At 38.6% G+C, this 26,139-nt stretch overlaps 1 protein-coding gene across 4 annotated transcripts; it reads right to left on the bottom strand.

The window, feature by feature from the left end:
• Nucleotides 1-37: 37 nt before the first annotated feature.
• tent5c (terminal nucleotidyltransferase 5C) lies at nucleotides 38-26,139 on the bottom strand. 4 transcript variants are annotated; one of them, XM_072260357.1, is made up of 3 exons: nucleotides 25,932-26,139; nucleotides 16,613-16,698; nucleotides 38-4,184 (listed from the first exon to the last, which is right to left on the bottom strand). In XM_072260357.1, exon 3 carries the CDS (start codon nucleotides 4,158-4,160, stop codon nucleotides 3,006-3,008), a length of 1,155 nt encoding a protein of 384 aa, XP_072116458.1. In that variant the 5' UTR covers nucleotides 4,161-4,184; nucleotides 16,613-16,698; nucleotides 25,932-26,139; the 3' UTR covers nucleotides 38-3,005. The 4 variants fall into 4 exon arrangements, with proteins under 4 accessions (XP_072116458.1, XP_072116459.1, XP_072116461.1 ...); XM_072260358.1 differs by lacking the exon at nucleotides 25,932-26,139 and adding an exon at nucleotides 25,504-25,907; XM_072260360.1 differs by lacking the exon at nucleotides 16,613-16,698.

The raw sequence follows: 26,139 nt of genomic DNA, 5'->3' as shown, positions 1-26,139 counted from the left end.
TGTTAATTACCCTTTAATAAACACAAGAGAGCTGGCCTTTTCATCAGATAGTCTTTATTGTCAAATAGGGACCAAAGGTCTACAGGTTCTTTGGTTTGTACAAAGCACGTACAGCAGCATAATCTGAAAACAAATTTAATATACAAACACTGCCAATAACAGCTCATTAAATCTGGAAATAAAAATGCAACTTCAAACTCCAGAGAGGTCTCAGTCCCAACATTCATGCTTTACCATATACCAGCATGAAATGGAAAAATAAATGGGTTGAGATAGGTCATTATCATTTCATTCTCAGGCTCTTGCAGGATAACTGGTTTGAGTGTAAAACCCCAAACAAAAATGTACACTGCACAAGAATTCCAGTATATCATTTGTACTGGCATTTACATAATCCTGAATGCATTAATGAGTCTCATTTAGCTGCATATTTACTAATGCAACATAAAGCACCCACAAGACTGAGCGTACTTGTAGATCCACAGAAATACCCTCTCTAGCTGTGATAATGTTTTAGTTAAATCCACTATGTGATTACAACAAACCATGAAGACCAGGAGTACCCCAGGTTTGACTATCTGTAGTACTATTACCTCACTATTTAGCCTGTGTTCCCCCCTTCCACTGACCATCACCTCCTATGTCCACATTTCCAATTCAGGTCATTTACTAGTGACTCTCTCAAAGTGCATAATTATGTGTTTATTTGGAGGACAGGATCGGGTGTAGCTATAATGCCCCAAGATATAACAACTCGTTAACAACCTCAGCAAATTGTGCAAGATATTAGGAGTCTGGCATTGCTTGTATACATTGCAACAAAAGTCAACAATATATAGAACTCCCAGTGCAAGAAGAGAATCTAAAGTGAGTTTAAAATTCACAGAATGCTCCATTTTCCATATGCAAAAATGTGTTCCAGAGATTGGGCACATTTCTTTTCATACGTACATTTCAAACAGGATTCGCTGCCAAACATTGATAAATATTTGTGATAGATGTTGCAATATTCATATTTTGTACAACACACTTCAATTCATTTTACCACAACTCTCAACTCCAACGGTCATAATACAAGTTGCATTTTCTATTTGCACACCCTTAGCACTTCTGATGAAATTGTACTTCTTGGTAGGCAGTGAAAAATAAATATCAAAAATAGACAGAAAGCTTTCCATTTGCAAAGTTTATCCTATTTTCAATTCCATGTATTCTAGAGCTGGTGTTTGGAAATACACAGTTTATTATTAAAAAGATACAAATTGCCACTGTTTTTTGTCCCCTGCATTTAAAGTACAGCAATACTATGTTCACACTGGATCTGGAATGCGCACTGGACCAGGATTTCTACACTGACTACATTTTTCACCTTATTAGTGTAATGAAGTCTTAAAGACAAAACCTCACCACCGTTTTCTTTAAAAAAAAACAAAGTTCTATATTATGCCTGGTGTTGACTTTTTATTTAATGTGCCATGCAAAAAGAATTTATAAACTGAATATCCTTTCTGCTTTAAATTGCTTGCAGTATTTAAAAGGAGTTATTAATGCCAGATGATAAATAACATTTATTTGTTTTCAACACTCCAAGAATCTTCAGTTTGCTGCAAATGGTCAAAAGAACAATTCGCACATCACCTTGGAAAGCAAAACGAACAAGAACCAAACTTCAGCCTGAGGCGAAGTGCAAATCAAATTTCAAATGCCATCTTGATGCATAGTTTACAAAACTTATTCAAAGTGATCCAAATCCACAGAAAAGACAGTTTTCTTATCAGCAATATCCTAGCTTTAGACAGCAATGTCTGCAAGAGATTTTTCCTCCACCTGTTTTTTTTATTCTGTGAATAAAGCTTCTGACAGACTTTAAATTGTGCTTCATCTGTCCTGACTCCAGTATACTCACTGAACATAGGGCAAAATTGACACCTGTAGACCCCATACCCTCTGAAGCCTGCTTTACTGAATTGGAGAAGAGTACAATCATTTCCCTACATTTTCATTGCCTGGGAATGTTATTTAGTTTAAAAGGCTGATGCATGCAACCAAAAACACTCATGGTGCAGAATCAACAAAAGCAGTAGCGCAATTTTCAGAACCAAAAATAATTCAACACTAACTCAACTCAAAGGAAACACACTGAACTCACAAACATGAACTAAATTGGCAGAGTATCATCTAACTCTCATCTCTATTTTCTGATTAGCTTAGTATGATTAAGCGAGTGTGACAGTTCTGAAAATCATTCAAATGCTTTGTCAAAGGTTTGTTCTCCCTTAAGTTTTGAAATGGAAGATTTTGTTATTTATTCAGGAGGCATAAATTCAGATCACAATTTCTTAGGTTACTAAGAGCCTAGGTTACATGCAAATTAACCAACCAAATTATGCAATTTGGTTTTGAATTGGCATTTGGCAGCTTAACACCCCCATAATATAACAATTCTTTTCTCCCAACAACACCCCCCCCCAATCTACTTCAGAAATTGCTTATTAAAGCTAAGCACAATAAATTTGTCTGTAACCTACTAAATCAAAAAAAAGTTGTGATAAATGCTCAATGTGCAGCCCCTTTATTTATTCACCATTAGATAAAGTTTTTTTGTCTCCTTTTGGAGTATTTTGCAAACTGCTTACTTGTACTTTTGATCTAAAAATATTTTTACAATACAGCTTGAAAAATAAACATTCTTTTTGAACTCCCTTCATAGAAAGCAAAAGTTTCATTTCCAGAACAGTATGACACAGTGTACAATCAGGACTCTTGCTAGAGACGAGTCTCCTTTAGATGTTCCAAACAATGTAGTGCCATTTGTTTTTGGATTTTCCCTACACCAAAAATTAGTGTGCATATTATCATTGTATTGTCATTGCAGTTTAATACATGCAACATGTACAACAGCCACAGGTTTGCTCCCTTCTCAGCTAATGTGAATGAAAGAAGCCATTAAGGCAAGTTGAACTGCATCAATCTGCACACGTCAACTGTGAACATAACATTGCTTATTAGTTGCATGGAAGCCAAGTAGGATATGACTGTTGGTATGAGGTGGTACTGTGTGCTACATAGTAGTTGCTAAAGTTGGCATCACTGACATATGGAGCAGGCTGATAATAGCAAGTTACGTTGGTAACACTGGGGATGATGTTCTGCTCTGCCAGCACCCTGAGAGCCAAAAGGCTGATGAGGTTGAGAGTCTGGCGCCTTTCATGTCCCATCAGACAGACAGTGCTCTCATTCACAACATTTCTCAAGATCATCAAGTAGTCATATTTGCTTTTCTCCTCTCCGATGAAGTGGTTCTGGAGATACACTTCCAGTTTTCTTTGTTGTTCACTAATGTCTGGGAAATCAATAAAGAAGCGAGAACACATGTATCGCTCCAAGGATTTGATCACCTCTTCACTGGCTGGTTTGAACTCTCTCACCAGAAGATTACAGTACTTCAGCAGTCCTCCTCCTCTGATCTCCTCTGGAGTCTTGGTTGCAATTAGTGTATTCCTGAGGTGACCTAATGCTTCCTCAAAGTCCCCGTATACACTCTCTCCAATCACTGTTGGGTGAAAGTGCTCACTCATTGGGTTGTCAGAATAATCATAGTAAAATAGAAGGGAATCCAAGATGATCTGGAAAGAGTCAACACTGAACTCAAACTGGCGACGGAGGGAATCCACAAATTTCAACTCTATGTTCTTTCCATTGTTGTTGCAGAGGGAGATTAAGCTCCAGCGGTCTGTATCTGTGCAAACTTTTACCATTTTTTGCACATAAGCCTCCTTGAGTGTAAGCGGTGTGATTCGTTCCTTGTTGACACCTTCTGGAAGAAATTCCAACAGGCAACCCAAGACCACATCTTTTACCATCTGGAATTCGAGTTCTCCTGGTAAATTAACCCCAAAAATCAAGTCCAAATCTTTGTAGTTTAAGCCATTATCCTTTACTAGGACATGGCTAGCTGCTGACCCATTAAGACGGACGTCACGAACTGGAATCCCACTTTCCAAAAGCCTGTTTCTCACAGTCTTAACCACATCTTTCAGCCTGACTTCTAATGTTGGAAAATTCCCACGGCCATGAATAAGTACCACCTCAGTAAGGACATCATTCAAGCTGCTGACTTGATCCCAGCTCAATACACTAGTGGCTTTACTTTCTGCCATACTGGGTCTTTGGTCTTCAATCAGCTGGAAAGAAACAAAAACATGTAAACTATAACCACATCTACGTTTATGTACAACTTCTTGAAAGAGATCAAAACAGCAATTCACACACCAGAGACAATCCAAACATTTTTCAGAAGTGAAAGAGAACCACTAATTGAAAAATCATAAACACGAGAGAGTTTGCAGATTCTGGAAATCTACAGTAACACTCAGACAAAATGCTGGAGGAACTCAGCAGGCCAGGCAGCATCGATGCAAAAAAGTTCAGTTGGTGTTAACTGTACCCTTTTCTATAGATGCTGCCTGGCCTGCTGAGTTCTTCCAGCATTGCGTTGCTTGCTCTTCCAGCATCTGCAAACTCTCTCGTTTGCAACACTTGCAGAACTCAGGTCAGGCACCATCTATGGAAATGAGTAAACAGTCGATGTTTAAGGCCAAGACCCTTCCTCAGGACTGAGAAGGGGGAAAGATACCACAATAAAAAGGTGTTGCTCCAGCATTTTGTGTGTTGCTTTGGATTTCCAGCATGTGCAGGTAATAGGTAAAGCCAGGCAGGTGGGAAAGGTCAAAGGTCAAGGGCTGAAGAAAGAATCTGATAGGAGAGGAGGGTGGACAATGGGGGGGAACCCAGGCAGAAATAATAAGGTGTGAATTGAAAGGCCAGAGTGAGCAAAGTGGGGGCAGGGGGGGGGGGAGGGAGGGAGGGAGAGAAGGCAGGGGGGAAGAAGAGGAGAAAGACACTTTTGTAGATGCTGCCTGGCCTGCTGAATTCCTCCAACATTCTGTGTGCCACTAATTGTAGTCTTGTTTTTCTCAAGTCAGTTAAAAATACTTGTAATAAATGCTCTTGCATCAATTAGATTGAGACCACAGCTTGGTGTTTTATCAATGACCAAAAGTGACTTCAAAAAGATAATCCAAGTTTTCAGAAAATCCAATGCCCAAGGTGAAATAAAAGAAATGACAGAAGCTCCTGTATTTAGCTGGTATCAATCTGCCACTTTTGTTTACAAAAGTTAATTTGTTACATAGTAAAAATAACCACACAGTAAATAACCAATAAGGTCACCAAGTTCATGTCAGGGCACTTTGACAGCATTGCTTTAGCAGCCAGAGGTCAAAAAGGAACCTAATCAATTGCTGCAACCATTCATGGGCTTCCAAACATAAAATGAAACTGAAAACTTTTGAAGTCCCCGAAACACTGAAGTTCTCAAAGTACTTTTAAAAGCAAATAATATCCAAAAGTTTGAGGTCACTACATGAATAATTTACAATTTAAGTTGCATTTTAAATGATAATTCATCTATTTCTATTGCAACTTCCATGCTTTCCAGGCAGCCAAACGACTTTAAAGCCAATTTATTTATTTATTTATTTATTTAAAACGTCATCACTATGTAGGAAATGCAGCCACCAGTGAAGATAATGCCAGCTCCCACAGTAAGAAAATACTGTATCAGAACACAGACAGAGCCATGAGGACATTCAGTTAAATGCTATTGCTGCATAATACATCAATTTTTGGAAATTAAACATCTAAAGGCTACCTCTCAGATATCAAACTTTAGTAGTGAACTGAGCAGAGCAAATGGATTTGTTCTGCGCGAAGATCCAGCACTGATGCGAGTCTAACAACTTCAGAGCACCAAAGACAGGAAAAGCAATATGTATTTTGCACTTCTAACTATTGCAGGGTGCTAGCGGTTTGGCAACAACCCATGGTGCTTATTGGAGCCTTTCCCCAGACTACCCCTACTGCCACTTTGCAGTTTACCCGGTGTACTTGATTCTCCCTTAAAGGATACAATAATTCTTGTTTCAACTATTAAGAGGAATCCTAAATTTTCTTCTGCATGATTTACCAATATCTTGCCAATCATGTTTTTTTCCCTCCAAGTTATACTTGCTGCATTATTGTATTCTGTCAAAGAGCCAGGAATCACAAGTACAATTCTGCAATATGTTGTTTCCATCCTTGGTACCACTCTACATTGTATACTTTTTATAATATATGGTGAAGTCTTAGAAATGCTTTCTAAAAACTACTTACTGTTCTTATCTCTTCATTAGCTCTATTCATAAAAACTAGAATCAGATTCTATTAAAAGTAAAATATTTGCCTGCAATTCTATTTTCAGTGAAATATTTGCCTGCAATTCTATTTTCAGTGAAATAGGAGCGTGAACTATTGGTCATAGCTGATCTGCAGCATTCAGTGACTATATAATCACAACCCTTGGCTTCCTCAAAAATTAACTACATGGGGTAGTGGAGGTATAATTTGTCCATCTGTGCTGATCACCCCATCCTTGACTAAGCTGATCCACCATGAGCACGATCTGTTTTGGGTCAATATGATGCTTTCAGATCAGGTCATGCATAGCACATACCTCCGCCGCACCACTCAGGTGTGTTTCTGGGGTACAGGGGCGAGCAACCCTTGTGTCTCTTTTGTGTTCTATCGCTGAGCAGCAGTGAACTATCTGATTGGCCTATCAGAGTTCACTTTGGGAACTAGTTGACTTGATCAGCATTTCTGATCTGGCTATTGTTCACAATTGCACTTAATGAAAAAAGTGCTTATCCATATGGGATTATACCTACTAGCTTGCCACTTCAGAGCAAAACTTTGCTCCTCACCATACATTTCTTAACCATTTTTAAAGCCAACAAAAAAAAAAATGCCTAGGTCACCTCAATACATTCCTAGAACAAAAAGTGGACTGATTAAGGAATCCTGGAAACTAATCTCTGGCAATCAACCAAAATGCACCCCGTTTATCACCTTATGATTCAAGCAACTTTAAAAGTCATAGAATGAAAGTGAACTGTATTCTAATGGCATGTGCTGGAAATCAAGTTTAACTTCACCTATTGATAGCTTTTAGTCAAACATTCAAATTTATCAAAATAGTTTGTGTTGCTAATCATTAATAACATGTATTTTAAAATTTGGACCAACTTAATTTAAAAGAGTAGATTTTAATTTCAGGCTTATCTGAAATGAGAGCCCCTATAGTGAATTCATAGAATATAGCACCAAAATTGTCCCTTTAGCCCACCTCCTCAGAGCTGACTGCAGAACCCTCCCTAGACATCCCAAGTGCCCATACCTGTCCATGTCTTTCCCCTCTGTTCAAATGCCCCTTAAATGCTGCACTTGAACCCATCTCAACCACTTCTGGTAGGTCATTTCAGATATTCACTACCTTCTCTGGAAGCAAGTTACCCCCCCCCCCCCAGGCCTTTTAAACCTCTCCCCTCCTATCTTGTCATGAACCCTCTAGAAATGGACACCCCAGTCCTAGCTGCCCACCTTACCCATACTCATTCTGATTTTATAAACTTCTTTGAGGTCACCAATCATTAATCTAAACTCCGAGGAATTAAAATCCAGCACAGCAACCTCACCCTATTACTTAGATCTCTAACCCAGGCTAGATCCTGGCAAATCTCTTCAGCACCACCTGTTAAGTAACTCAAAATACTTTCAATCCCATAATGATTTGGTAGCCTACAGAATTCAAAGCAAAACTTCATTTTTTTAAAATTACTAAATTAGTAAAATAAAAGACTGATTATAGCATTAAAATGATACTAGGACCATCTGAAAGTAGAGAATATATTGAAAGAACACCCACTTGAAAACCCACTATGAATGGAACTATTAAAGAAAACTTCATCACTAATACAGTACTGAATTACAAACATTGTTAACGCAAGTTAAAAATGGTCCCAGCAAATATCAAAACAAGTATTAAACATTGCTTATTTAACAAAGTTAAAGTGGGAAACAGTGATAGCTTAAATGTAAAATAATTTCTACTACAAGTAGATCATAAATTAAGAAATAAACTTAAATTTACTTCCGAGGTAAAAAACTAAGTTTTATTAAGTCCTTTGCAGGGAGTCAAGTGGTAAAATTGTAACTTGCATATTAGAAAGTACCAAATTTAACTTTAGTCCCCAACACAAACACTAAAGGAGTAAAAAAGGTTAACAGGAGTTATATAACTAGATTGATCTATTCCCTAAATTAAGACCATCTAACGGTAGTAATGCGAAATTAATTAAGGCCATTAATGTTACAAAACAACCTTCAGCCCCCTGGAAAATAGGAAAAGAACTCTTTCAGTTATCTCACAGAACTACTTAACCAGTTTTACAGAGAAGGAAACTCCAGAACTACTCACGTTCGTTCTCTCGCTCACTCTCTCTCTCCCACACACACATAGAATTAACACTAGCTTCTAATGAGTCCCCTACTAGCGGCCTTGTAGCAATTTATAGATTTCAGACCGCTTCACACACAATTGTGAGTGTACCCCTCCACCACACAAATAACTTTATCACAAAAAGTGGCAAAGGCAAAAACCCGCCTTCAAAAGAAAATCGTTTTTTTTAATTAGGTTGAAAAAAAAAACCTTCAAGCACTTATTCTTTTCTTGGACTATTTCGTTGGCAAAGGTCGAGCTAATAAAATTTATCCGAACTCCCTGCCTGATTGGCTACTTGTTCACGTGCTGATTGGGTCCTCTGCGATTGTACAGGTACATTGGGAATCTGAAGTTTCTGTATTTTAGGGTAGTGTTCTCCTATATCTGAATTATATAACTGTGACTGTACAGCAACATTATACTTAAACACTTATCAGCATTTCACATTAGGTTTACCATCAAGAAGTTTGCACTTGCAACGTAACAAAAGCTATAAGATCAACCTAGGAAATCAAAATAAATTTGTTAATGCACATATTCATGTTTTTGCCTTTTAAAATGTTCTCCTGTTAAAGTAGTCTAACAAATTGCTTTCTTCTTACTCATTCCATGGTTAAAAATTATATACCACTGCTCCATTTGTTACCTCTGGGTCTGGATAAACCTGCAATCCACGGTTACGTTGTGATAAGGGTATTTAAAATCATAAGAATGTTCAGCTCCCTCGAGGGGAATATACCTGAACTTGTGGTGCCACCACAGCCCATTGCTTCCGAACTTGGGAAGGGGTAAGGGGGTGCGTGTTTGCTGATCGACGAGCAGTAGAGTTGCGACATTCATTGTTGCCTTGAAGGTTCTCACAACTGGTTAGTATCACTAGGGTAGCAAAACGGGAGTATGCAAGTACTGTATCCCTTGTTTCTTTTTAAAGGGTAATACTAACTGTTTCTTAAGAGGGGGCTTTGTTGAAAAATCTACTGTTTTCTTGTCAGACGTTACAGAGAGATATATCAAAACTTGCTCGTGAGGACGTTAAGTCTTCTCATTGCGAACACTACTACACACTTCATACTTTATCGAGCCGCAACCCGTAGCTGGGCAACAGCTCCCTCTTTTGGAGAAACTGTTGATCGCTACTTGAAGGCGCCTATTGAGATGGCTTCCATTGAGATTAGATTGTCACTCTTCCAATTGTACAGAGGTTATAGTGTCCCTTCAGACTGCACTAAATCTAAATGATATTTGAAAGCGGAAGGAGGCTGCACTGACAAGGTGATGGAATCAGTGGACAAGTGGCAGATTAAATGACCCAAAACTGATAGGAAAAACGAGAGGCAATTTAAACTGTAAACGTAATTCTAGAGGCGCTGAGGAATACAAAGATCTGGAAGTATACATGAGTAGTGGCAGGGCAGTCTACGAAAGCAGACAAAAGGCATGTGGGATTATACATCAAGGCACAGAGTACAGGAGCAAGAGAAAAAAAATCATACACCTCCTTGTGAAACATGGCTTTGATAACAAGTGGAACACTGTGTTCAGTTCTGGGCACCACACAGTAGGATGCAGATCATGGGGTACCATGGGGGCTATAGTGGCTTGTATATCGTGTTCACTGGAAACACAGATCAATACATCTCTGGATATGAAGAGAATCAAGTGATAAGGGATGCTACAGGAAAATGGCGTTGAGGTAGAACATTAGCTATGATCTACACGGCAGCCAAGCTCCTGTTCCTAATTCCTATGTTCTTCTGAAGGGCTTCCATTACATAAGTGGAATGGAGAAACTGGGGTTTTCTGCTTGCAGCAGAGGAGGTTGACAGCGCACGTGGCGGAGAAACTTAGTCATAGAAGCTGTTTACTTGGGAAGAAGGATTAAGAGCTGGAGACATTAGAATATAGGTCATTTGCAAAACAACAAAACACAATGAAAGATTTCTAAAAGCATCAGTGGTTTGGATCCAAAGCGGGATTGTCAGGAGAAAATTGTATTACCTGAAATGGAACCAAATGAGTGCAATGGCAAAGTAATCACTACACTTCAGGAAGGAGTGAAGGGATATGCCCAGCTAGATTGCTGTTGTTTGGAGCGAGTACAGGTCTGAATCCATTCTTCCCTAATTTCACTTATTTTGTTAAGAATGCTTACATTTTTAAAATTATAATTGTTTAATTTTAATTCTTAGTGCAACTTCATTACAAGGGATCCAGACCATAAGGATTATCCAAGTGGGCCTCCTGATTGGTTGTTTCCATGTTGATGTGAAATACTTAAATAGAATAGTAGATTGGTGAATGGGAGCCTGTGTATTTCGAGTAGTAAAGCTGTAATATGTACTATTAACATACAATATATCCAAACAGATTACCCTAAGATCTTAGGATAGAGAACCAGATATTAGGCTATTCAGCCCACTGAGTCTGTTCCACCATACAATCATGGCTGATTTATTTTCCCCCTCAATTTCTTTCTTCTGTCTTCTCCTCTTAACCATTCATGCCCTTACTAATCAAGAATCAACCTCCTTTTGAAATATACCCAATGATTTGGCCTGAGGCAATGAATTCCACAGATTCACCACCCTCTGGCTGAAGAAGTTTTTCCTCCTCTTTGTTCTAAAAGGATGTCCTTCTGCTTCTAATTAAGAGTCAGCATGGCCTTGGGAAGAGCAGGTCGTGTCTTACGAGCCTGATTGAACTTTTTGAGGATGTGACTAAACACATTGATGAAGGTAGAGCAGTAGATGTAGTGTATATGGATTTCAGCAGGGCATTTGATAAGGTGCCCCATGCAAGGCCTATTAAGAAAGTAAGGAGGCATGGGATCCAAGGGGAAATTGCTTTGTGGATCCAGAACTGGCTTGCCCACAGAAGGCAAAGAGTGGTTGTAGATGGGTCATATTCTGCATGGAGGTCGGTCATCAGTGGTGTGCCTCAGGGATCTGTTCTGGGACCCTTACTCATTGTAATTTTTATAAATGACCTGATGAAGAAGTGGACAGATGGGTTAGTAAGTTTGCTGATGACACAAAGGTTGGAGTTGTTGTGGATAGTGTGGAGGGTTGTCAGAGGTTACAGTGGGACATTGACAGGATGCAAAATGGACTGAGAAGTGGCAGATGGAGTTCAACCCAGATAAGCATGAGGTGGTTCAATTTGGAAGGTCAAATGTGATGATAGAATATAGTATTAATGGTAAGACTCTTGGCAGTGTGGAGGATCAGAGGGATCTTGGGGTCCGAGTCCATAGGACACTCAAGGCTGCTGCACAGGTTGACTCTGTGGTTAAGAAAGCATATGGTGCACTGGCCTTCATCAGTCGTGGGATTGAGTTTAGGAGTCAAGAGGTAATATTGCAGCTATATAGGACCCTGGTCAGACCCCACTTGGAGTACTGTGCTCAGTTCTGGTCGCCTCACTATAGGAAGGATGTGGAAACGATAGAAAGGGTGCAGAGGAGATTTACAAGGATGTTGCCTAGATTGGGGAGCATGCCTTATGAGAATAGGTTGAGTGAACTCAGCCTTTTTTCCTTGGAACGACAGAGGATGACAGTTGACCTGATAGAGGTGTATATGATGATGAGAGGCATTGATTGTGTGGATAGTCAGAGGCTTTTTCTCAGGGCTGAAATGGCTAGCATGAGAGGGCACAGTTTTAAGGTGCTTTGAAGCAGGTACAGAGGAGATATCAGGGGTAAGTTGTTTACACAGAGAGTGGTGAGTGTGTGGAATGGGCTGCCGGCAACAGTGGTGGAGGCAGATACGATAGGGTCTTTTAAGAGACTCCTGGACAGGAATATGGAGCTCAGAAAACTAGAGTGCTATGGGTAACCCAAGGTAATTTCTCAGGTAAGGATATGTTCGGCACAGCTTTGTGGGCCGAAGGGCCTGTATTGTGCTGTAGGGTTTCCATGTTTCTATTCTGAGGCTGTGTCCTCTGATCCTAGATCCTCTCACAGCCTCTCCACACCTGCTCTACCTAGGCCTTTCAATATGTGGTAAGTTACAATGAGAGACCCTCTCATTCTTCTAAGTAGCAGTGAGTGCAGGTTCACAGCCATCAAATGCTGCTCAAATGTCAACCCTTTAATTCCCGGAATCATTCTTATAAACCTCCTCTGGACCTTCTCCAACAGCAGCACATCCTTTAACATGGGGTCCAAAACTACTTCAATACTCCCAGTGTGGTCTGACCAATGCCCTATAAAGCCTCAGCATTACATCCTTGTTTTTATATTCTTGCCTTGAAGTGAATGCTGACATACACATTACCAGGCTTGATTTCCAGTCTAAATTCCTGGCTGAAAGCTTTCCTATATTCCATTAAGAACACATGTGCTATTCTCCAAAATAGAGTTTACACAACCAGCCTAATTTGATTTTTAACTATCTCATAAGTCAGTTCTGTGTTTCAGAGGTATTGCACTTTTAGCCACTTATTCAAATCAAGTTGTACTGTCTGCTATGGAAGCATTCTCCGAACTGGTTACAGTTCCAGGTTGGTACACTATGGGATTTCCCCCTCCCATTAACCTTGCAGCAGAGGTGGTATACATCAGTGATTGACTTCTCGTAGATTGCAACGTGAACATTAGTTTCCACTGATCTATGAGACACCTTCTGATGCTCATTATACAGGAAAGAACTTGTATTAACATAACTTTAAGACAATAAAATGTTCAGAGTTTCCAGCCAATGACGGTTTCTTGAAGTACAATCACTATTGTATGTCTGGAAAATATACTCAGTGGCCACTTTATTAGGTACACCTCCACAACTGCTCATTATGCAGATATCTAATCAGCCAATCATGTGGCAGTAACTCAATGCATTAAAAAAGGTAGACATAGTCAAGAGGTTCAGATGTTGTTCAGACCAAATGGGGAAGAAATGTGATCTAAGTGACTTTGACCATGTTAAAGCCACAACAATTGTTAGTGCCAGATGAGATGGTTTGAGTACCTCTGAGTCTGCTGAACTCCAAGGGTTTTCATGTACAACAGTCTCTAGAGTTTACAGAGAATGGCGCAAGAAACAACAAACCATCCAGTGAGCGGCAGTTCTGTGGGTGAAAAGCCTTGTTAATGAGAGATCAGAGGAGAATGGCCAGACAGTGATGTGCAGAAGAGCAACTCTGAACACACAAGACATCGAACCTTGAATTGGATGGGCTACATCAGCAGAAGACTGCGAGTTCCACTCCTGTACCTAATAATGTGGCCACTGATTGGAAGTTCACAATGGTTTGCATAGCAATATGTAACCACATAATTTGTCTTTTGGTTATGAATTTAAACAGAAGCCCTGTTTTTTTTTGCCTGAAGTGGAGATAAAAATATTAAGATCACCATTTTAAAGAACACGAGGGCTGTAAAATTTAATTTTTGCTTTAGCTGGGTCCTTTTCTATGTGACTGAGAGAGAGAGAGAGAGAGATAATAATTTGGCTTCATGTGCCGAATACTTGGATCATGCCCTGGTGCAAGATTCATCCTAGACACAAATGAGATTTACAGCAGTAAGCACTTCATGTGACAGCTTAAAAAGTGGAAGCCAGTACTAATTCAATAAAGATACTTACACCATTATGTAATTTTTTTAAAGCTAGTTACATTATGTCTTTCACACCTGTAGCATGCTCCAAAGTAATACACGATCTGTTAGCTAGATCCTTTGCAATGCGACAATGGGCTTGAAGGAATGTGCAACTGTCGGTTTGCTGATAACAATCTCAGTTTCACTATGTAGAAAATCTGCTTTGGTGGGAATTGTTACAGTGTAAATGTCTGCCGCAGTTGTGTCCAATGGCTACAGCTATGCAAAGAAAAGTAACTATGATTTATGTTCAGCTCCACAGGCAGTCAGTGCTTTTGTCTTCTGGGTGATAAGACTGATGAGAATTTAGCACTTCCTCGGCACTGTAGAGCCAACCTGAATTTGTGTGCTCACTTTTCTGAATTGGAGCTTGTGCCTATGACGAACTGGTCCAGTAATAGTACTGACACTGAAGCAAGGAGCAAGGGAAGGTCCAGTGGTGCACACCTGACTGAATACACAAAACCAGACTCTACTTTTTGTGTGAATGAAAGGAGGAAGCAATACCAAATAGAGTCAAACTAAACTTCCAACATTTATTTTGGATTATGATTATCTATGGAAGACGTTATTGGCCATTCTCTAGTACTCAGCTAAACAAACCTTTATTTGGCCATGAACTTTGACAGTGCCGCAGACTACACAGTTATGAAGGAATTATTGTCTGGGTTTTAGACATTTTCAGCCAAGATCCTATAACTGACATTTGCACAGGCAGCTTTTGTTGACAGATCAGTATGCAGGATTTTCAGTTTCTCCCTCTGTGAAAATTACCTATTTAATTAATACTGTGAATTGAATCTAGGACATTTCCGTATGGCTTAGCTGAAGAGTGACTCGGAGCAATGTTAGAAATTACTTTGGTTATACTACTGTATAATATAAATGTCCTGTAACTCCATTACACTTTTTACAAAATTGTTACTTCATATTTATAATAGAATTACTTAAATAAATAAAATTTATACTGGTAAAATTTCTGTTAGTTATTGGGGAAGAATAGATCTCAAACTGACCTGCTTCATTTACAGTTACATTACTATTTGGAAAACTGAGGATGGGGGCCACTGAGGTACTACTTGACTGTCACACATCTTTAAAGGACAGGAGCTCCATGCCCTGGCTGCTTAAAGTACCCACGTTATAACAGCAAGAAAGAAATCTGACATTGGGGCTAAAAATATTTCCACAGCCGTGACATCACTATGACATCATAAAATATCTCATCTGATTTTACTGGTTGAAAAGAGCACTGATTATACTTTTTTCCCACTTTTCATTCAGCACTTTCAAATACTATGCATGGAATGTATATGACGTAGACTTTACTTCAGTATAAAATTGTTAGCATGTGAGCCTGTCACATAATATATTCCTGACTTTAGAATTCGTGAATCAGTCTCATTCACAAAGCTGTTTATTTTAACTTGCAAGGCCATAAACATTGTGCTTATTAGAAACATGTGATCAAATCATTAGGTTTCTTTGATTTCTCTCAGTCAAACACTGTATAATTGTTCTCTGAAGACAAGGAGAAGTCGAATCAAAGTTGCCATAAGAGAATTGCTTAGTCCATTCCCTGGCATCGCCCACACAATTCTTATCTGTGCCCCCATAATAATGAAGTTTGGAGAAGCTTGGGTATTAATCTGAGATTGTTACTCTCTGACAAGGTATTTACTAGATAGTTCAATGACAACAGGGCATAATTTTTGCCAGGTAAGTTGCAGGGGCTCCTAATGTAACATGTGCAGCCATATGATAACTCACGCAAAAAATAGTGGCCCAGATCACAAAAAAAGAGGAGAAAAAAGTGGGAAGAGAAAACAAATGAGAGAAAAAAAAAAGAGAAGAGAATTGGAAAAAAGATTGAAATTGAATTCCCAAGTGCTAGGCACTCTCCTTGTGCTCTTTGTCAGATGTAGTTATACACTGATGCCATGTGATATAACTGGAGGTGTTTTATCCATCTGATTCCAAAAACCTATTGAATGTGTAAGGTTGGCAATCAAGAAGATGCTTTTTAATGGGTGTCTTTTCTTGATGGATTCTGTGGTCTAGCATACACCTTGTTCCTTCTGCAGAATAATAGCTTTGTGATGTCAGTTTGCCATTGCATGCAGCAGAAGACATGAACTATAATCATGTGCATGGCCACATGCGTTCATTACCATGCCAAATCCAGTTTCAGTAGTTTTATGGAGACTGGAACACTGGTGTCATTCTTCTGGGATCTCACAAGCAATATAAAGATACATGTATTACACTTGGTACTCCAATATACAGTAAATGATTGCAAGTAAAGAAAGAAAACAGCTTGCATTTATAAAGGTACATTCCACAATGCAAGATACCTTACACTCAAAGAGGTATTTTTGAAATATTATCATTGTTGCATTGTAGGAAACACAACATCCAATTTGAATGCAGGAAATTTTCAGAAATAGTGAAAACATAAGTGCATTGGAATTTGGTTGGTGGATACAGTGCATGTTGGGCAAGACATGGGGTTCGTTCTGCTCTTCTTTGAATGGTGCAGGGGTCTTATTTTACATACCCTTATAGAACACGTGAAGCTTCGTATCTGAAAGGCAGATGATGGTAATGTATAAATTTGACCAGTTACCTACCTTTAGATAACTGCTTGCTAGTAACTTGTTCACAGCTTTCTCAATCTGGAATCAGTCCTTCACTTCCTACAATCCACAAAAATGACCTAAACAAAGAGATTAAAAGTAGAATTTCTTTTGTTTGCTTTTGACATACAATGTTGGATTGTGGTGAGATATTGATCTGAGAAAATAATACAGAAAGAAACCATTTTAAAAAGCTTGTATTCTGAGAACTTAGCAAGTCCTCAAAAAGGAAGAGAAATCAAGAAAATTAACAATCAACTATTTATTTTTGACATTGTGATTCCTGTTACATAGGTCAATGTGGTACTCCATTTGGGCACAGCAAAGTCCCATTAGCAAAATGGAATACTATACTGTTTAATTGGGGCAGGACACTGTTGCCAAATAATTTCTAACTAGCGTTAGACATGTGCACTTGTGCGGCTGTTAGATACTACACCTTGATTAGAGCAAACAGTTTTTAAATAATATCAGATGTGAGTATTTGTGTTCAAAAAGGCAGTAATTTTTGTCACCAATAGTTGGTGAGTAATAAGCAGAAAGACAATTCAGACCTGTTTTACTCACTGCAGTTTCAAGCATTGATTGCCAGAAATGGCCTGAAGTGAAAATGAAACTTTTTTTTGGATTACTTCAAGAAGTTAGAAACTATGAAGAATTTGAAGGTATCAACAATCATCTTGAATGTTACAATGAAAATGAAGGCGTGAAGGATGCAATCGTCCGAAGCTTTCCATTTGAAGGCAGTCCATTACCTGCATTAGGTGACTGTGCTGACTTTGTTCATTTACAGTTTATCAAAATCACACATACATTGGATGAATTCCTCCATCAATAAGTTCTAGGAACTAATACTCAGTTTTATGGTACTGTAGTAGTATTGATAGTGTTCTAATGTGTACTGTATTTCATTTTAAATACACAATTTGTTACTTAGTTAAATGATAGTTTGTCTTTTTTATACCTTTTTAACTATTTCAATGAAACTTCAGCTAATTGGAGCAGCTGCTTAAATTGGCCAAAATGTACTGGTTCTGATGTGTCCCAATTAACAGGAATCCATTGTATTCTTAATTTCCACATCAATTACCCTCATATAGTTTCTAGGATAAATTGCAAACATTTTGTCAAATTATGTGTAACTTTTTGTCATCAACATCTATTTTTAAATGCAATTTCAAAATGCCAAGGCGTTGATCGATGATGAGAAAAGGAAGCTAAGTATCTACAGCAGAATTAGATCTAAGTATACTTGCAAGTACCCAAAGAGAAATTGAATATAATGGAATAGATCATAAATCATGGTTTGTAGTTTAGGAAAAAAAATATTTGCCAGTCCTCAGTGGCTATTTTATATACATATTAAAATATTCAAATAGATCTAATGAATATGACTTGTGAACAATATATTATTGATACAATTCCACTTTGATTTCCTGAAATAAGAGGAACTGGATGGTTATCTTATTGTTTCAAGAATTTCTGAGTTCTGGATCAGAAAATGGCCTGATGCATTCGTTCAGAAATGCCACTGATCACTCTCTGCCCTTCCACCATGCTGAATCCCAACCTATATGTTATTTTTGAACCTGAAGTGAACTTTAAATTATTTAGTACTTCAGAGGCCCTATTGATCCACTCAGTAACACTATCTACGACTTGGGCTGTCAGCCTTAATAGTAATGAAATCTGTGTGCAGCTCTTTTTAATGACAAATAGAATACTGGAAATTAATTATTTAAATTCACCGTTGAATGGTCAATGCAGACTTGGTAGGCCAATGGGCCTGTTTTTATGTATCTCTTTATTACTCTAGACCCTATATCACCTTTTCAGTGAAACTGTGGGATGTGGGGAAAGCAAATAATTGGAGCTGAGGAAAGACAACTGTAACTTTATTGAAAGGCTGAATAGGGTTTGGGTATTTGATCCTCCACAATATTCCGCGTGGGAACTTAAACTGGAGGTGGCAGTGTTTATTTTAACGAGGTCGAGTTGCGAACTCGACATCAACCCGGCACAGATGGAGAGCGCACTTGGGAGTGGTCTTCCACTGGATCGAACTCGGGAACCTCCATTCACGAGCCCGGCGCTGATCTCACTGCGCCACCAGCCGAGAACCAATGACCGACCGTTCAGATTTTGTATGCTCTTAGCTTCATCTTTTGCTCACCATTATCTCACCATTCAAATTTCTGCCTAAGGGTTTCACAGTCCTATTTGCCTACCACATCAACACTAACACAATGACTTTCTTTTGCAAAACAATTTGGGTCACAAAATCAGCATTTGTGGCTTTGTGAGACTGTTGCCTTCACGCATAGTTCAGGGTATTCTTTAGTACATTCAGGACTTTTTGTGGCCATAATATCTTCATGATCCATGTACTCAAGTGACTAGCTATCTTTAAAACCACTCTCTCTGGCTTGTTACCATTCAGTAATTATTCTATCCAAATTAGCTGACCTCACATTTAGCAGCCTCGAAATCCATTTTGCGAGGTTCTGCCAGTTTATTCAATCCATTCATTTTTTTTCCTTTTACACATGCTGCTTAAAATGTTACCCAGCTTTGTGGCTTTAAATAACACAGGTATATTACTTTTTATTCTAACATATAACTCATTTAAAAATAATGTTAATATTTATCTTTGCAACATAGATCCTTGCAAGAGACCAATAAATATAAGCTATCAGTTTGTGTTCTTACCATCAACATACTCAGGCATTTTACAACCTTGGAGTGTTTCAGTGAATTTCCCAACAATACAATGAAAATCAATGTCAGCTAAGAATCTCTTATGAGGAATCTTATCAAACATCTTCTCAAAGTCCATGTTAATAACATCTATCAAAATCTTACAGTTCTCTACTTCAATCAGCTTCACTACTCTTGCCTGATGCCTCATCACAAGCCCATTCTGCCTCCTGCTAACATCTAAGCTGCCTACTGTGTCAGTATTTGTGATAATGATGGCTGTAAGCATTACAATGAGTGAAGGACGGTTTTCATCTTCACTCTCATAATTTTATCATCAGGTAAGAAAGGTGCTGGTCTTTCCCACCTAAATAAACAAAGTCATGAGGGTGGGGTTGTATTGCAGCCATTGAGAAGGGCAGAGGTGCATGCATCCTACGATCTGCTAATCAGAAGGGACTGTGGGATTGGGATATAAACAGAATTAGGGTTGATGATACTGTTATCTCCCATGCTCTTTGCCAGGGCTTCCGCCACGGCTGCTCCAATGATGGGAAGAAGTCTCTCCACCATGTCTGAGGTGATCCACCTGTGCTGGTTTGCAAATGCTGTCTGCCCTTGTGCATCAACCCGTCATGCAAGAGAATGGGGCAAAAGCATATTAGTTAGTGACATGCAAGGTGTGTTATTCCTGTCTTCAATGACCAGTCAGCAGCTTATGCATGCTGAGTGATGGAGATGTGAAGTTTACAGTAGGGATAGGCAGGTAAAATACATTGTACCATTTGAATGATAAGGATAATTAATGTTTGATTGAAGCTGTTGGTGGGTGTTGAGAGTAGGGTGCATTGAGCTTTGATGGTGCACTGCATTTGAAGATACAGCTACTGAATTGGGCCACAACTATGAAATCATTGAACATCTCTGTCCTCAATCATTGCTTCTAGCTTTCATACAACAGATGCCTTCCCCCCCCCCCCCCCATGTTTTTTGCAGACTTTCTCTGCTCCTAGCCTTTGTGGAAGAATGAAACCTATGATTCTCTCCATGCCCTCCAGCAAAACTTCAGTGCATCAGAAGACCTTAAGGCCTGGCCTTTCCTAAGTAGTGAAAAGCCATTGTTCATTGTCTCCCTCTTCAGAATGAGTTCCACGATGCCTGTCCATGGCCATAAATTGCCAAATGGTGCAGATCAGCTTTATGGGAAATTGAATATCAAGACAAGCCGCGAGTAATCAGTGTGATTAACGCAGGCAACTGGAGCAATAATGTCAGTGATCAGACATAGGAACAGTGAATTGCTGCCTGTATCAGAAGTGATGGGAGCAAGTACAAGATGGTCCTTGGATGTACTGCTGGTGATTGAATTTTAAGCCCTAAAACTTTGGAGATGTTACTGTTATTTCAGCTGAATGAGAGAAATATCAATAAAATCCATATACAGCTAAGAAATAACAATGTACCGCAAGTAAGCTTTTGTTAATTCATTATCCTGAAGAAAGCAGACAAATCAGCTTCTCCCAGGCTTCTGAAAAATATTATCATAAACCAGCAGTGCCTGGTTTGTGCTTGTTCCTCTTCCCTCTTCCCTGATCAGTGACACTCTTCAACCATAAAATGACAATTGAGAATCCATGAAGTAAACCCAGGCTTTTACAATATAACATATCTGAAAACCTCTGCATACCTTTTCTATTGTACTCTTGTATTGTGCACTTCTTCCCAAAATATAGTCGTTTTTTAATTTGAGACATCGGTGAATGCTTGTTAGCAAAGAGAACTGAAATGGCAGCATAAATTAAAAACCTTGTTTTCATTCTGATAGTCTTTAGAAAAGTCTGTTTGCATGCATTATGCAGAGTTGCCAAATCTGGATATACAGTGGATTCCGGTTAATTGGGCCATCGTTTAATCGGAACAGAAATTATTTGGGACAACTCTTAAAGTATAGAAGTTAAATAGAGAAAATAGCCTGGATCCCCTTCATTTATTTGGGATACTATGATGCTCAGTTGGGGCAGGAGACTGTTGCTGAACAGTTTCTATATGACTAGCAACAGTCATGCACTTCTGTGGCCATTAGACTGTGCTTAGAGCAATCAGTTTTTAAGTTGCATCAGTTGCGTGTGTTCAGGTTCAAAAAACAGATTTTTTTCACTGATAGTTGGAAAGAAATAAGTAGTAGGGCATTTCAGAATGGTTTTGCTCTCTGGGGTTTCAAGCATTCAGGCTTGGAGATGCTAGAAAAGGCCAGGAGTGAAAATGAAATTATTTCACTATTTCAAGAAATTCTAAATTATGAAGAATTTGAAGGTATCTTGAATGTTACAATGAAAAAGAAGATCTGGAGTATGAAATTGTCTAAAGCATTGTACGAATGCAGAAGCTGGCTGCACTGATTTTGTTCAATTACAGTCAATCAAAAGAACACAGCTGATGAATTCCTCTGTCAATAACTAGTAGGAACTAATACACAGTTTTATGGTACTGTAGAGGTATTAGTACTGTTTTAATTTTTTCTGTATTTCATTTAAATACCTAATTTATGACTCAGTTAAATGGTAGTTTGTCTTTTTTAACTACTTCTATAGAACTTTGGCTAATTGGAACAGCTGCTTAATTGGGCCAAAATATACTAGCCCCAATGTGTCCCAATTCTCTGGAATCTACAGTATTTCAGGATTGTCACTGAATGAATTTTACCTCCAATTGACTCAATCCATCAATTTTGTGAATGGTCAACCAACACCATCACCCTTGTGGTTCACCTTCTCTTGGAACTTGGAAAGTGAAGAGATTCTCGTGTGGGTGGTTCATGATAGCTGATTGGGGTTGTGGTTAAATTACAAGGCTGGCAGTCGGAGGCTTACACCTTACCTCCAGAAGCATGAGGTTCGAATCCCACCATGACATCAATGGAGTTTAGATTCAATAAATTGGGAATAAAAGGCTAGTATCAAAAGTGGTAACACTGAAACTCCAGGATTGTTGGAAAAATGCACCTGCTTCATTTATACCCTTCAGGAAGGAAATCTGTGGTCCTTACACAGTCCAATCTATTTATGACTCCAGTTCCAGTTACATTGTTACCTCCTCAGTTCAAGTGCAAGTAAAGGCTGGCACTTTCAGTGAGGGCTATATCACAAGAATAAATAAATTGAAAAATCATGAAAACTTATTTCCACTCTTCAAAGTCTCTATAGTAAATAGCGCTGTTTAAAGACATTTACAAGTATACAGAACTTTTTTTAATGTATCTATGATTTTTCTCCTGGGTGCTACCAGCAGGGTGTAAGAGATTAACATTCAATTCCTGGGGACACCAAGACAATCCTGGAGTGTTGGCAAGCCTGTATATGGAAAGGAAGACAATGGTTACCCTATTTTTTTTACAATTTGCAGCCCCATAATTTAGTTAAATTAAAACAATTAAAATTAATAAGAATGGCTGTGCTTTGGTCCCAAAGAATATTTTGTAAATATGTAAATCAATTTGCATTAAATAATTGACCAAATAGAATAATTTAGCAGTGGTATGAAATCTGCTGCACTTGTGTAGTTACAGACCTTAAATGTAATGGAGCAGTTTCAACAGGGGAGATTGTTTTTTTTCTCTCTCAAGAGGAACTTTGATTTTAATCCAAACAACACAATAATTAACCTGAAATACCATAGGTGACATCACACATCCTGTATTTTTTGGAGTCTGCCAGGATATCCGGGGAACATGGGAGGGATCATTGTAACAAAGCTGTTGGGATTTGTCAAATGCATTTAAATAACTTTCTTTAAAGTGTTAGACAATGTAATAAACAAAAACTATTTTGTTAGTGTGACAATATGCAGGGGAGAGATGAGTGGCAATCTCAGAAACAGAAATTAGAGAAAAAAACAGTGGATCATTCTGGGTCTTATTTGGGAGAGCCAAAGAATTGGGATGCTCTGTAACGTTTAATATATTTGGTTGTTTTTCAGTTCCACAATAAATCTTAAAACAACAAGATGAGTTGTTAGAATAGGACCCCAGTGCACAGGATAAAACTTTATTCACCCCCTTCCAACCTTTGATCAAAAATGAAACAAACAATGTGATTTCTTGAAAATTGCACTGATATTGCCCCTAGTCCTGTGAAGAAGCCCAATGTTGTGTATCCCATACAATGAGAATGGAGCGAAAACAGAACAACCCCCTCCCACCAACCTAAATACCAAAAATCAAGAACCACCATTGACCAAGCTCGCTGTATATGTCATCCATCTGCAGTGTACTTCATTTAAAAAAAACATTGTCCTACTCTCAAGTCCCCTGAACTTCTCAAGCTCTTATTCTGCCAGTTTTAGGTTAGGTTCCAGACAGACATTTAGAAATTATAAATAATGGAAAGGATCTTAAGGATCACCATGCAAGAATAATTTATTGACTACCAGCCAGCCTGGATTTGGAAGGATGGTACCCTTCTCCTTTCATTTCCTTTTGAGAAATACCAGCATGGAAACACCATGACCTGAGGTATCTGAATTTTCAAAAGGCTTCCATGCAGACAGCTAGAAGATTAAGATAGTATTGTGGGGTGGGGAATTTGGATTTAAAAAAAACAGGTAAATGGCAAGAAACAATAGGAGGAGTTGGCAGAATTCTGTTTATTTTATTTGGTCGAAGAAGGCTCGTGCGCCTCCCTGCCACCAGGTGACGGGCAGCAGGATGAGTTCAGAACCGCCCGGCGTAAATTCAACTTCTAAATTGTTGTAGCGTTGGTGAAACCATTTACAATAATGTAGATACTGGAAATTTTTGAGGTAAACAATTTGTTAAGTATGGAGAAAAAGACAACCCAGAGATAAGCTGTGGAAGTAGATCTGGACCTATAGCTTGACATCAGGAATTTTGCTTCAAAGAGTGGTTCATTTTTACAGGAAATTTATTTCCAGACGAGTAAAGGATGCAAAAAGAAAAAAAAAACTCAGACCATTAAAAGAAGTTGAGGGCAGTAGAACTCCACCAGCTAAACTATGATGGATTGAGCATTTATCTGTAATTAACTTGTGACACACTCCGGACGCTGCCTGACCTAAATTAGCAGCGTGCATTTTAAATATCCATTTTTACACGCTTCTATCATTTCTATCTATGACAACTCTGTAGCTGTCGATGGGATTCCTTCTTCCATTAGCCTTTAAATTATTTGCTAATATAAATTCGGTTTAACCTGAAGCATTAAGCAAAATTTTAATCATTATCCGTCGTCTGCAATCAGTGATACATTAGTAAGTATTTTACAATCCATGTGCTACTTTCTAATCCAACAAAGCTGCGCCTGACTCCAGATCTTTAATCCTTCATGTGGCGACGCAAAAAGTTCTTTCTAAATCAAATGTTTGGTAAACAATACAGTACACCTAATTTTTATTGACATTTGTTTATGGTGTAATTGGTACTTTACGTTTCCCTAATTTTACTATCTCCTGCAACTGCACAAGGAATGCTTACAGTTTTGAGCAACCCAGATCTGGAATGCAGGAGATAATCGGCGATTGACGATTTTGCCACTCTGTATATCGTTCACAATGTTCACAACTCTATCACAATGCAGAGTTGACACCTCGATTCGTTTTCTATTTCTGTCCGCAACGAAAAGATCTCTCGATCCCAAGAGTCAACCAAACATCTCCTTCACACATTAACTCAAAGCCCCTATTTAGGTTCGCGTAAGAACTCGCCAGTAACTTAAGGATCGTTTTAAGATCAGTGGTCGCATTTTGTTCGCAACCTGAGCTGCCAAATCAGGAACAGACTCAGACGCGGTTCTTGTCTTATTTCGTAACATTTGTAGAACAACGTATTCTTTCAAATAAATCTGTCATTAAACGCCACTCTTCACATTAATTTTAAAAGGTAGGTCATGTTAACGACCAACGTTCATTCTTGGGCCTATAGTACAAGATCCTACAAATTAAAGCTAATAACTGATGCAGTTAAAATGTCACATTTATCTTGTTTTTTAAAAAGGGCCTTCTAATTCACAGCTTCGAAAATACTATTTAAAACTACTTCCCATGAAAGTAGCTGTAGAATTTGGTGTACAGGACATACATTTCGTCTTAACATATAAGACTTTCGAAGAGAATACAAAAAAAACAATCATCTCTGTGCCATTAAACTTTACCATTCTCAATGAAGAATCACCGACCTGAAGCGTTAACCCGATTTCCTCTTCCCACAGATACGGCCCGATCTGCTTTGTATTTCCAGCATTTTCTGTTTTTATTTTAGAACCCCATTACCCGCTCATCAATCAGCTAACATCAAGACTTGTTCGTTATAATAAATATATTTATCTATATTTTAGCAGTTGAAATCGACAGACATTAAAAAGCATCGCACTACACATGCTTTCCAACATGCAACGTAACAGCTAGTTCTGCTGGAAGTTGATAGTTAGCGTTACCTTATTTAAGCAGATGAATTATATATAGATACTATTTAACGTAGGCGCTAATATCCTTATCGGTCAGTTTGTAAAAATAGTATTAGCTGACTCAGCGGCATTAGTGGTGGCGTTGCCTGCGGTGATTTTGTGACAGTTCACAGACGGAGATACTCTGCAGTGCTACTCACCTCTGCAAGCAGAGCAATCAATGGAACTGCCAGCCAGACTTTATGATTTTCAGAAATTCACAGCCAAAGCTTCGTAAGTGAATTACAGCATGATATGCTAAAATGTTTTTTTTAATGTCTTGGATTCAGTCTCACTTGAAGTCCGTGTTGGGTAACTTGTGAGGATCTTTCTCGGTTTGCTCGCTTCACCTCCACCTAAACTGTGATC

Source organism: Mobula birostris, chromosome 6, assembly GCF_030028105.1.
Source record: "Mobula birostris isolate sMobBir1 chromosome 6, sMobBir1.hap1, whole genome shotgun sequence".
Classification (NCBI taxonomy): Eukaryota; Metazoa; Chordata; class Chondrichthyes; order Myliobatiformes; family Myliobatidae; genus Mobula; species Mobula birostris.
Note: the sequence above shows the minus strand (reverse complement) of the source record. Positions and strands in the feature narration are given on the sequence as shown.

Bases quoted from the DNA above. Each gene is read 5' to 3' on its own strand.
- tent5c (XM_072260357.1), bottom strand. From the start codon at position 4,160: ATGGCAGAAAGTAAAGCCACTAGTGTATTGAGCTGGGATCAAGTCAGC.